Source organism: Artemia franciscana, chromosome 17 (genome assembly GCF_032884065.1).
Source record: "Artemia franciscana chromosome 17, ASM3288406v1, whole genome shotgun sequence".
Lineage (NCBI taxonomy): Eukaryota > Metazoa > Arthropoda > Branchiopoda > Anostraca > Artemiidae > Artemia > Artemia franciscana.
This window is the reverse complement of record NC_088879.1, coordinates 20,534,738-20,546,943: the sequence shown is the minus strand read 5'-3', so window position 1 is coordinate 20,546,943 and position 12,206 is coordinate 20,534,738. Positions and strand designations below refer to the sequence as shown.

The 12,206-nt window shown below is 33.7% G+C and overlaps 1 protein-coding gene across 5 annotated transcripts in view; it reads left to right on the top strand.

Moving 5' to 3' along the window:
- The window catches only part of LOC136037977 (WASH complex subunit 4-like), a 117,835-nt gene that overhangs the window by 5,119 nt on the left and 100,510 nt on the right, over positions 1-12,206 (top strand). For all 5 annotated transcript variants that reach the window (XM_065720871.1, XM_065720874.1, XM_065720872.1 and 2 more), the window contains 3 exons: positions 1,064-1,185; positions 5,579-5,741; positions 8,059-8,243. In XM_065720871.1, the coding sequence (XP_065576943.1) occupies positions 1,064-1,185; positions 5,579-5,741; positions 8,059-8,243 (470 nt within the window). The remainder of the gene's footprint in view (positions 1-1,063; positions 1,186-5,578; positions 5,742-8,058; positions 8,244-12,206) is intronic.

Genomic DNA, 12,206 nt, shown 5'->3' with positions numbered 1-12,206 from the left:
AACGAGGAAAATACATTGGCTTGAAAAACAAGATATGTAGATTAAACTATTATATTCTGCATTGACGGCATTTTTTTTCGTTTATTCTCTTTAGCTAGCAGGGCACTGGAAAATCACAGAGAGCTGTTTAATGGCTCATTTGAAAGGAAATTAATGTATTTAAAACCTCTGTATTTAACAAAAACAATTTTAAAAATAATATTAATTTTTTTTTACAGAAAACTGCATTTTTCTATAACACTGTAGTTTTATATCAATATTGCACCAGCGGTGCAGTATATTAATACTGCACCGCTGCACCATTGGAGACTTCTGGTATTTAAATTTCACATAAGACAAGAAAATTAATTCGTTGATACAGTAAATGTTTTAGCAAAAAAAAAAAAAAAATCATAGTTAAATCTAGCCTGTGGTAATGAAAATATAAAAATAAATATGAATAGGGAATCAACGTAGTTTAATATAAATGGGGATTATGTAAATTTCATTGGATATGGTGGAAACCCAGTAAAGAACAAACCATGGCACATATTGGACTTAGTAAGCTGCCTGATTCCCTGAAGTTCGTTTCTTACTATTCCAAATAAGAAAACCCATAGACCTTTTCCCGTTTGTGACTTTTTTATTAATCCAGGTTGCAGCAGTATTATTAGCCAAGACAGTGGTCTACTAAGCTTCGAACTTTTGGTTTTCTTTTTTAAGGTTTTTGAATTTTTGTAATTACCAGTTTCATTCGGAATTTAATGTCTTTTCATACTGGTGTCGTTTCAAATTACATCAAAGAACGAACTATAGCCGATAGTGCTTAAAGAAATTAAATAAATACTATATACTTGTTTTTCTATTTTAGTCTTTTAGCAGTATCACGGCTGCAGCTGCAGCTGGAATCATTTTATATAAAGAATTGGTATAGTTGATTGTAAATTTATAGTAAAGATCATCACTCTCAAACTCCAATTTCTTATGTCTGCTGTTATGTAATATATCTGTTTGTCAAAGAAGACAATGCATTTTTTAACACAAATCATTTGAATTCATTTAATATTTGTTTCCTCTTTTACAGCTACCATAAAAGAACAACTTTTACACAAGTTTGGGAATTTGGCCTTGGATTTCAGCCATGATTGCCGGAAGTACACAACAACGAATTCAAGCTACAAGGGACTGAAGATCCTAAAAGTTTCAGTATGTTTGTTCAAGTGCTTGAAAATAGACACATTAAAAACAATTGAAAAATAGCAACAATTGTATTTCAAGCTAATTATAAAATTACTTGTTTGGGCATAACACATTTAAGCTACTTTGCTCTTTACTAAGTTAACGCTAGTGCTTTGACTTTGACGATTCCTTTTTCATGCTCTGTTATTGAAACTTATTGAAATTGTTATTGAAATTGAATTGTTGTTGAATTATTATTTGTATTGACATTTTCAAATGGTAAAAACTTCAAAGGAATTGTAATTGAAAAGCTTTAGTCAAAGCTGCCTTTTTCTAGATTTACTAGGAGTTTCAGACACTCATAACCCAAGGGTAGGAAGCATGAAATTAGGCGACATAGAATTTGTTTACTCAGGTAGGAAGGATGGGGCACATAGAATGGGAGTAGGGCTCATGATGAATAAGGAAGATACTAAGTCTTGTTTAGGCTGGGAAGGTATTAATAATAGAATACTAATTGCTCATTAGACTAAAAAGTTCAGGGTATCAGTTATAGTAGTATATGCCCCTGTTGAACCAACTGTCGACTAAACAAATAGACTAGTCCCACTTAAAGACAGGAATGGGGCCACAATTAGTGATAAGGAAAGAGTTAAAGAAAGATGGGCGGAACATTTTGAGAATGTGCTAAACCGAGATGCAGTTGCAGGAAACGATATAGATGAAAATGAAAAAGTTTGTGCTACCTTTGATGTGAAGGAAGATTTGTTTGTTGAGGAAGAATTAGCGACAGTACTAAAAGGATTAAAAAATAAAAAGGCTCCAGGTGGAAATAGTGTTATAAATGAATTTCTTAAATATGGTGGCTCTGAGATTAGAAATAAGCTACTGAAGATTATAAATATGATTTTTGAAAAATGGGAAGTACCTAACGATTTTAGGAAAGCTTTAATTAAGCCACTGTATAAGAAAGGTGACAAAAGTGAGTGTCGTAATTATCGAGGCATTAGTCTGTTCTCTGTAGGTAGCAAATCACTTAGTAATATGATACTTTTTAGACTGAGAGATAGACAAAGTTTTAAGGGAAGAACAATGCGGTTTTAGAAAAGGTAGAGGATGTGTCGAAGAAGTTTTCCCTCTCAGGTTAATAATTGAGAAGTCCCTTCGTTGTCAAACACCTTTGGTCCTCAGTTTTATCAATTATGAGCAAGTTTTTGATTCTGTTGATAGAAGAGCATTAGCAAAGGTCTTATCCTTATATGATATACCAGACAAATACATTAAAGTGATTTGTGCTATGTACGAGAATAATACTGCTGCGGTTAAGCTAGGAAATGAGGTTGGCAACTGGTTTTGTATTAAATCAGGAGTTAAGCAAGGCTGTGTTCTATCCCCCTTTATATGGATCATTTTGATGGACTTCTTCTTAAGGAGCACAGGAAAGGCAATTGGAGACCACGGAATCAAATGGGGAGGAAATACGCTCCTGGACTTAGACTATGCTGATGATTTAAGCATAATAGATGAAAGTGTGAGCAAAATGAATGAAATTATAGAAGTTTTGCTAGTTCAGGGTGCTAGAATAGGTTTGAAAATTAATGTTAAGAAGACCAAGTCACTAAGGCTAGGAATAAATGAAGATGAAAAGGTAACGCTGGGTAACAAAAAGATAGATCAGGTGGACAGCTTCACTTACCTTGGTAGTATTATTAGTAAAGATGGTGGGAGCAGTGAAGATGTTAAAAGTAGAATAGCTAAGGGTCAGGGTGTTTTTTCATAGTTAAAAAAAGTTTGGAAGAATAGGAAGATAAGTCTGCAAACCAAGATTAGAATATTGGAAGCTACAATGATGACAGTGGTTAAATATGGCTTTGAAGCATGGGCGCTCCAAAAAGCGACGAAAATTTACTAGATGTTTTTCAGAGGAATTTTCTACAGATCGTTCTGGGTACCCGGCTGACTGACTGTATTTCAAACAGTAGGCTGTACGAAAAATGTGGTTTACTCCCGCTTTCTGGGGCTATAGTGAAAGAAAGGTTGAGATGGCTAGGCCACGTTCTGCGGATGAAAGATGACAGATTGCCGAAAATTGTCCTTTTTGGCCCACCATCTTCGGCTACACGGAGAGCAGGTTGTCCTTGTCTGGGTTGGGAGGATGTCATAAATAAAGATTTAAAGGAAATGGGAACTTCCTGGGAGGGTGTAAAGAGGGAATCCTTGAGTAGATTAGGTTGTAGGATGAGGGTGCGTAGCTGCATTGGCCTCAGGCGACTCAGGGCTGCAGTGAGTTATTATTATTGTTAGTAGTAGTAGTAGTAATAATTCCGTTTATCTTTCGTATCCGTATTGCTATGACAGAGGTATGGGTAATTATTCTAAGTTTGAACCTAAGCTGTATTAGCATTTTTGTTTCTGTGTAGCAGAAACAAAAATGATAAGTGATTGCTTTTCATTGTGTAACATAAATAAAGATAATACCAAAAGTAACTACGTAGAAAAAAGTAAATAATTTAGGTGTGATTAGTTGAGTTGCGGTTTTCCACATTGCTGGCAATGAAATATTAAATGTAGTAGTGAGGTTTGTATTCTTGTAATAATACAATATTACAGGATAAATGGCTGCATATGAGAAAAAATGTTAGCTGATTTTGTTCTCTGCTCATTAGCTGTCGAAGACAAATCTGGGAGGTATACTGCCTTAATGAGAAGTAGTAACATCAAAGAAACTAATTCAATAAGCTCCCTCCGAAGTTTATACGATCACTTTTCTATATAAATCTTATATGCCCCCAGGGAATAACTTACAACCCTTGTCTTGACGGCTGTAGGAGGGTTGTCATTCTCAAATATATAATGTCCTTATATTTCAACTATGTTGAATAAAATGGCTATCTTAAATTGTGATTGGATGTGGCCATCTCATAATCTCGGAAAATACGAGGATTTGGTGGGGGGGGGGGGTATCCACCCTTCGATCATTCTTAATCTTAGAGAAGGACACTAGAACTTCTGACTACCTATCTAATGAGCCCCCCTCCGAAGTTTATACGATCGTCTCTCTATATAAACCTTATATGTTCCGAGGGTAAAACTTACAACATTGACCTAAGGGCTAAGGAGGGGGGGGGTCATCCTAAAAGACCTAATTTATGGATCTTTTGATTACGTTGAACAAAATGACAATCTCAAAATTTTTATTGGCTGTGCTTGGGGAAATAGTGGGCATGGAATAGTGGTTAGTTGCTCTCCAAACACTTTCGACTTTCAGAAAAGGCCTTTCAATTTCCAATCGAATGAGCTCTTTTCGAAGTTTCTACGAAAACAAATGGTCATCTCAAAATTTCTGTCAGATACATTTCGGGAAAATGGGAGGTGTGGGCGGGTATCCACTCTGAATCTTAAAAGGGCATTCGGACGTCTGATAACCAATCCAATGAGCCCCTCCGAAGTTTATATACAATCACCCTTTCTATATATACCTTACATGCCCCTAGGGCATGACTTACAACCCTTGCCCTGAGGGATCTGGGGTTTGTCATCCTCAAAGACATAACTTCCGGAGCTTTCAATATGTTGAACAAAATGGATATCTCGAAGTTTTGATTGGATGTGTTTGGGGAAATGGTGGGTGTGGGAGGGGGATTAGCTGCCCTCCAATTACTTTTGGCTATTAAAGGGAACTTTTCCTTTCAATTTCCAACTCCTTCACATCAAGAGGTACTAATATAAATGAATAAACAAATCTCAAAACGAGTGTAACTCATATTGAATATGCAAATCAAGTTAAAAACGAACAAAAATTACTACAAACAAAAGTTTGGCTACTGTCCCCTTCCCTAACTGTAAAAGTGCAATAGATAAATCTGATTACCAAAATTAGAAAGTTGGAAGCTATAATGGTAATAGTGGTCTAGCACTATTCTGAAGCGTGGGCACTTTCAAAGACAGATTGCTAGATGTTTTCTAATAAAATAGTCTACGAATTGTTTTGGTTACCCAACTGACTGACCGTATCAGAAACAGTAAGATGTATGAAAAATACGGTTCATTCCCGCTTTCTAGGGATATATAGTGAGAGTTAGGCTGAGGTGGCTAGGACACATATTTTATTGGTAAAGTACATTTTAAAACTAATACTTGTTCGTTATTTCAATATTTATTTCAGTATTTAGATAAAGAATATGTTTTTGACTCAGTTTTCAAACATTAATGAACTATTGCTCATAAAAATGCATTAAATTCTCATTTAAATAATCGTAAAGGTATTTTGTATATACTGTCCCTCCCCTTATCTAAAGATTGGAGATGGTTGCACTTTCGCTCCTTTTTTCTTTTCCTGAGATTCCTTGCTATTTAAGATTGGTCATATAGTTTTTTTTTTTCATTACCCAGTTTTTTTTTATTGTAATTTTAATTGCAGGATCCAAGGCAAGAATGCAGTGATTTGCTTCTATTGGCACATACAGATCACGAAATATCTCATAAAATTATGCTGGTATTCACAAGTCTTTGTATGGAGATGTCAAAGTTGACCAGAACATTACAAAATAATTATTTGTGTGAAGTACTTCTTTTTGGTGAAGGTATTACTACTGTTTGTCTTTATTGTACGTATGATCACCGATCGTGAATATATATTCGAATAGCAGAAAGACCATGCTTTTTTCTAATGAATTTTGGGAATTAGTACCTATGCCACACCTTTTGTCTTCTTTTTATTATTATTTTTGGTTGAGGTTCGTTTTTTACTAGGTTGCAGCTGTCGCTGTGTGACAGGTAAAATTTAGCTTTTAGCGAAGGTTAGCTTTTAGATATTATCTAAGCTTTTGAGACAGTTGATCATTCTGTACTTATTGAAAAGTTGCGAAGATACGGAGTTAATTGAAGATGTTTTAATTTGTTTATTAGTTTCTTTTCTGGTAGTTCCAAAAAATAATAAAACATAAAATCACCAAGAAAAGAAGAAAACGAGGATAATAAACAGCCAGTGATTATTTTCTTCATTTTCTTCCTTTCTTTGCGATTTTGTGTTTTATCATGATTTGTCAGTGTAGTCTCAGTAATTATTTACACAAATAATAAAAATATCCGACTCAATATCTAGACATTGCATATTATATGTGGGGTACCACAGGGTCTTTTTTAGGCCCTCTATTGTTTTTGATATACTTCAATTGCCGTCCTTCCTTCTTTTCGGCCACTTGTCAATAAGGTTTCAGATTTTACGGTAAAAGAAATAATTTTTTCTCTCTCGACGTTTGCTGATGATACAGCTCTAATTGTGCATACGAAATGATTAAATTCTTGGGTACTTCATTGTCTAATACTATTCAGAGGATATCCGTCTGGATCAGGTGGAACAAGATTCTTATTCATTATTTAAGTCTAGTTTTGGAGTTTTTGGATGGTCTGCCACTTGTTGTCCATGAGTGTCTTCAGTTTTTAGCTGGGGGCCTTTTGGTATGGAGGATGTCACGTATTCATTACCTTGGTGTTTATCGTGGATGAATCGCTCTCATTTAATATTCATATTGAGGAAGTTTCAAATGCTTTTGTTAGAAATGTTGGTATAATTCGATTGCTTCCCGAAGGACATAATCTGTGTATTATACCTCAGTTTAATCCTCCAATGTATATTTTATTATAGTCCAATATGGCTGGGGACTTTCTCTTCAATCATTCACATAGTCCAAGTTTTTCAAATTATTGTTATTAGAGTAATTGCTAATTTAAGCCCTCTGAATCGTGTAGGGAGGCTTACGTTAAGTTGAAAATAGTAATAGTGGCTGCTCTTCGTAATTTTTGCATTACGGTGTTTTCATGTATATTTGCGTCAAAGATAAGTTTGCTGCTTTTTTAAGTGTGTTCATACCTGTTAATGAGGCTCCTTACCGTGGCACAAAGTCAAGGAATAAAATTTATGTTAGCATTTTGGTTATGTTTAGGTGGGGGTCATCTCTGGTTTTTAGAGGGACTAAGTTATGGTAATCGTTAAATGGTGGTATTAAAGGTAATTGTGATCCAAGGGAATTTAAGAGGCTGTTGGAAAATGGATTGTTTTTAAGTATGATTTTAATGATTATATTAAATCATCAATATTAGTATTTTTCATTTTGATTGATGTGTGTTAAGGAAGGAGTTGAGTATTGAGTGCTAAGTTAGTGGTAGCAGGCTACATGATTTTGTATTTGATGATTCATGATGTTGCTTTGTTTTGTTTCTAAACTTCTCCTTTGGTTAATGTAATTTTTTCTTTTTATTTGTGGATTTATTCGACTATTTCTCCTCCATATCATGCCGCGGTGTTTTGAGGGGATGTAGCTGTGTTATGTTTTTTTTTTTAACAATTGATATAAAATAAATTAGACTATAATTTTCGAAGATACAGAAATCTCACTAAATTGTAATGATCTTAGAAAAGCAACTGTATATTTTTGCAATCTTGAAAAATATTTCACCTGTGAAAAATAACTGAGATAAATAATAAATTGAGATATTGAGCTCCTAAAGGTAGTTTCGAAGTAAGACTAAATTTTACCCTGAAGTTGAACTGGTGGTGGACGGCTAAATATATGATAAGTGTAAGATTTTTTAAATAGTTGCAAGTTCAAAATTGTTACGTTATGGACTTAGTTATTTCAAACTCATGGACTTTGTCTTTTCTGGGTCATTTCAGCTAACTACATACACATGCATTTTTGTGGAGGAGGGTGAAAATTGGTTTAAAAAGTATTAAGTGAATTATTGAAAATTGTTGATGAATAAAAAAAATTAAATAAGGAGATGGGGGTAGGAGTACAGATGTGAATTATAGGTTCTATCATGTGTCCACTCCTCATTCCAATCATCTTATTCATCGAAATCGAGCGGAAATCTTCGTAATTTTCAGTTCTTTTTTAGGGGTTGCAGCAGATTGCCCTGATGAAGATTTGATTGAATGCGTGTCCTTGTTCATTCCACAGCTTTTAGAGATTCAGTCGTTCATTAATAGATGTCACATTGTCATTGAACAAGTTGAAAGACAAATTGAGGCTTTTTATACTGCACCAAACCTTGGATTTGAAACGAAAGGTGTTCACTTAAAGGTAGATGTCTGTAATTTGGCAATTAAATTTTCGTTTGTGTTGATTTTTAGCTTAGAATTTCTTATTAAACCTTTATTAATTATTTTGAAATTAAAATTCGGCCATGAATTTCAGAAGTCAAACTGCTTTATCAAATATTGATCTTTGCCAACTTGTCTGAAAAAAAAAAAAAACAAAAAACTTGAAAATGATTTGTCCACTTAATATAAAAATGTTTTAATTGAAAAAATGAAGAGGATTAAAGTGAATTTAAAAAAAACAAATATGAAGAAATAAAGATCGAGAATGAGTTTTTTAAGGCCAACAAAAGTACTGGACAATTAAAGTTAATATTTCGGGAGGACAAGCACCTCCCCACTTCCGTGCTTTGAGAGCAATTAGAATAAAATGCCCGAAAATGTGGACGAAACTACTCAAATAAAAGTGAACTTATAAAACCAAACCCTGCAGAAAGCCAATAAATAAAACCAGCGAATATAAGCCAAAATTGGAAGAATTAAAAATATATAAACACTAAACAACGCAGAAAATCTAGAGAAAGGACAAAGAAATAAAATCGAAAAGTTGCAAAATTTAAATTTTTAAAGTCAAGAAACATTTTCCAGGAGCGATCCACTCACCAATATCTACGATTAGAAAAATTCAAAACTCTCGTTCGGCACTAGTGAATGACTGACTGGTGAAATATTTTTCCTTTGCCAATGAAGCAAACGGAAATAGTTACCGGGGGAAGCTGCGTCAAATATCCTCCAATTTTAATCATTGCTTCTTATGCGCAAGCTCTTGTGAATCTGAGGGGTTGGGGGTACATGTCGTTTTGTGGATGCGAATGAAATACAGGATTTATCATTGGGATGGTCAGTGGCGTGACTATCTTTGGGAAGGGGGTCAGGGGCGTGACTCTCTTAGCTCTGTCAGAGTTGACTCAGCTCCAAATTGGTACCTGGAGAAGTCTGGGAAAGGTAAACAGGAAGGGTGTGCGAAAGCAAAGAATGGTTGCCCCCCCCATTGTACTTCCTGGCTGAAGGGCCAAGAAACGGAGATCAGCAGTGCTGGTAGGGACTGTAAAGTCCAATGCTATATTCTTTACCTTTTTTTTCTTTGCCCTTATCTTAGGGATGAATAGATTATCAGCTTCTCGTTTGAGAAACATGGATACGAATCACTTATTATTATGTCATCATGAGCTTTGTTGCTGATCAAAGCTAGACTTTTGGTATTTAAATATCTCAAGCGTCACTTTGTAATGCTGAACCACACATTTTTCACGGGAAGTATAAACAAAATATGAAAACAAAATACGTTTGAAATTTTTTACCTTTCTTACTTTCATAAATAAAAAAATATCAAAACCTTAAGGAAGAAATGTCAGCATTTGTCAATTAAACTGACAATCCATGGTCATTTGTTTTGTTTTTTTTCAGTAAGCCCAAACCGTGTTCTGGTTTTGAGAAGGCATGAGGATTGTCAGCCCTAATTATGTTAATTTTTGCTCGTTTTGAATTTGACTAGGTTATATATTGTATGGTTTAAATAAACAAAATACGTTTGAAATGTTTTCATCTTTCTTACTTTCATAAATAAACCATTATCAAAACCTCAAAGAAGAAATGTCAGCATTTGTCGATTAACCTGACAACCCATGGTCATATGCTTTTTTTTCAATAAAGTGTACTACTACCCGTTTTCTCTTAAGTTTTTTTTCTCTTTACTATCTCATATAAAGGCAGCTAATGTTCTAATAGAAGATGTTCCTCTTTACGATATGTATTTGTATAAACAAGTTCCTTTACTTGTAGTGATAAAAGTAGCACCAATAATTTAGAGATAGTATTGTAGTCGTGAACGTGAGTTTTTCAATCCTAAAAGATTCGGAGTTTATGAAATAAAAAACTTCATTGGTAAAAATTTTCCTGAAAAAAAGAGCTAGTTAAGCTCTTTTTTGATATTCAAGTGTATAATCATAAGAAATTCCTGGTTTCTCTCCTCTCAAAATGATCCTGTTTTCTGAACTTCTTTTTTTTAGAGCTAATGAGGCGAAAAGGATTGGATTCATATTGTTATTATCGTTTATCTTATTTATCACGACTGTTGTTATAATTTGATGGTCGATAGGTCTTGTACACAGTGAAGTGAAATAGTATAGCTTCATTGAATAATAATATTTATTGAGTTAAATTATGTAGCTTCATTGCATATAAGCTATACCAAATTAGCTCTGTTTATCTAAAAAAAAAGAGAGTGCGAGAACTCAAAAGTGGAGGCGGATCAAGCGGATCAAATAGAAAGTGCACCATTGGGATGACCATGGTCAAAAACCCTGAGCCGGATGTTTTTTGCCCCCATTTTGAAAACCCCGGGAAGATTATATTTTAGCCTGTTTATCACTTATGTGCCTCTTTTTTTTACTCTGTTCTTAGCGTGGTACTGGAACATCTTAGAGAGCTATTTAGGATTCATTTGGAAGCTAATGCTTATATCTACGTATTTTATAGATTCGTCTTGATTATATATATATATATATATATATATATATATATATATATATATATATATATATATATATATATATATATATATATATATATATATATATATATATATATATATATATATCGAGTCACTGTAATCCATTTTTCGTATTCCTCCTCCGATAGCCTCTTACCACCTGCTAATAAAGAGGAAAAACTAATTTGAACATTTAATCGAAACATTTTTTGCTTAACTTTATTTCTAAATTCTGCAAACCTTTTTTTTTTTCTTAATTTTATTGCCAATACTATTCCATAGTTTTTTCCTATAATGTTTAATCCGGTATATAATGTTCCACATAATCTGCCCTTATTTTGACGTTTGTCTCACTCCTAAGTACGTGCCCTCCTCTAGGCAAAAATTTGGTCTACATACCTAGTTTTGTTTTTATTTATATCGAAGAAAATTCACATCCGGATTGAGAACAATCAATTCTGCAAAGAAGATGCTATTGCAAACCTGAATGCAGAAATTCTATTCACATATGTGATTGACTGAGCTTCTTTAATTAAGCAAAAAACAAAACTTACTTTACAAAGGACACAGTTCCAACTTCCATTAAGTTGTCTTCTAAATGTCAAAGTTGTAAATGAACTTTCATAAGGATTTTATTAATAAAAATAAAGACAAAAAACAAAATACAGATTAATCAATGACGATTAAATTGAAATCTTCCATAACAAAGCGGCTCTATATGGAACCTTCTAATTAGGTAGTACAACTTTATGCAAATTGGTTTGTACAACTTCATCAACCTAGTCTCCGTCAAGTTTGAGGAGCACATTTTCGGTCAAGCATGGTCTCAGAGACAAAGCAAAGGATAGTTTAGTTTTTTTGGCTTTCGGTAAAGTTTTCACCGAAATATCCGTTTTGCTATAATTAGCTCCATGAATAATCTAATTCGCTTGAGTTTATGCGCTCTATCATAAAAATCGCTATTTTTCAAAAAAGAACACTAACCACAAAAAATCACCTGGCAATGAAAAATCACATGGAATCACTTGAATATTAATTGCGAAATAAACAGGTCGTATTATTTTGGAGAATTTTACAAAGAAAAATTTGCTCACTTACAAAGAAAGTATATATATACTAGCTGGGACCAGGCGGCTTCGCTGTCTGGCCCCATCTAGTGGCACGCGGCAGGCTTCTATATATGGATTCTCACATGTGTATAGAACGAATATGTGCTAATTTTTAACTGCGTAAAACTTGTGGATATACAACATCCTTCGCTGTTCCATTGTCTGTGCATATAAATAGATTGTCCGGTTTACCGACTCTTGAGCATGCAATATATACTTTTCCATGGGAAAAGTAATCCGTATTAAGATAAATATATAATATATATATATATATATATATATATATATATATATATATATATATATATATATATATATATATATATATATATATATAAATGTTCAT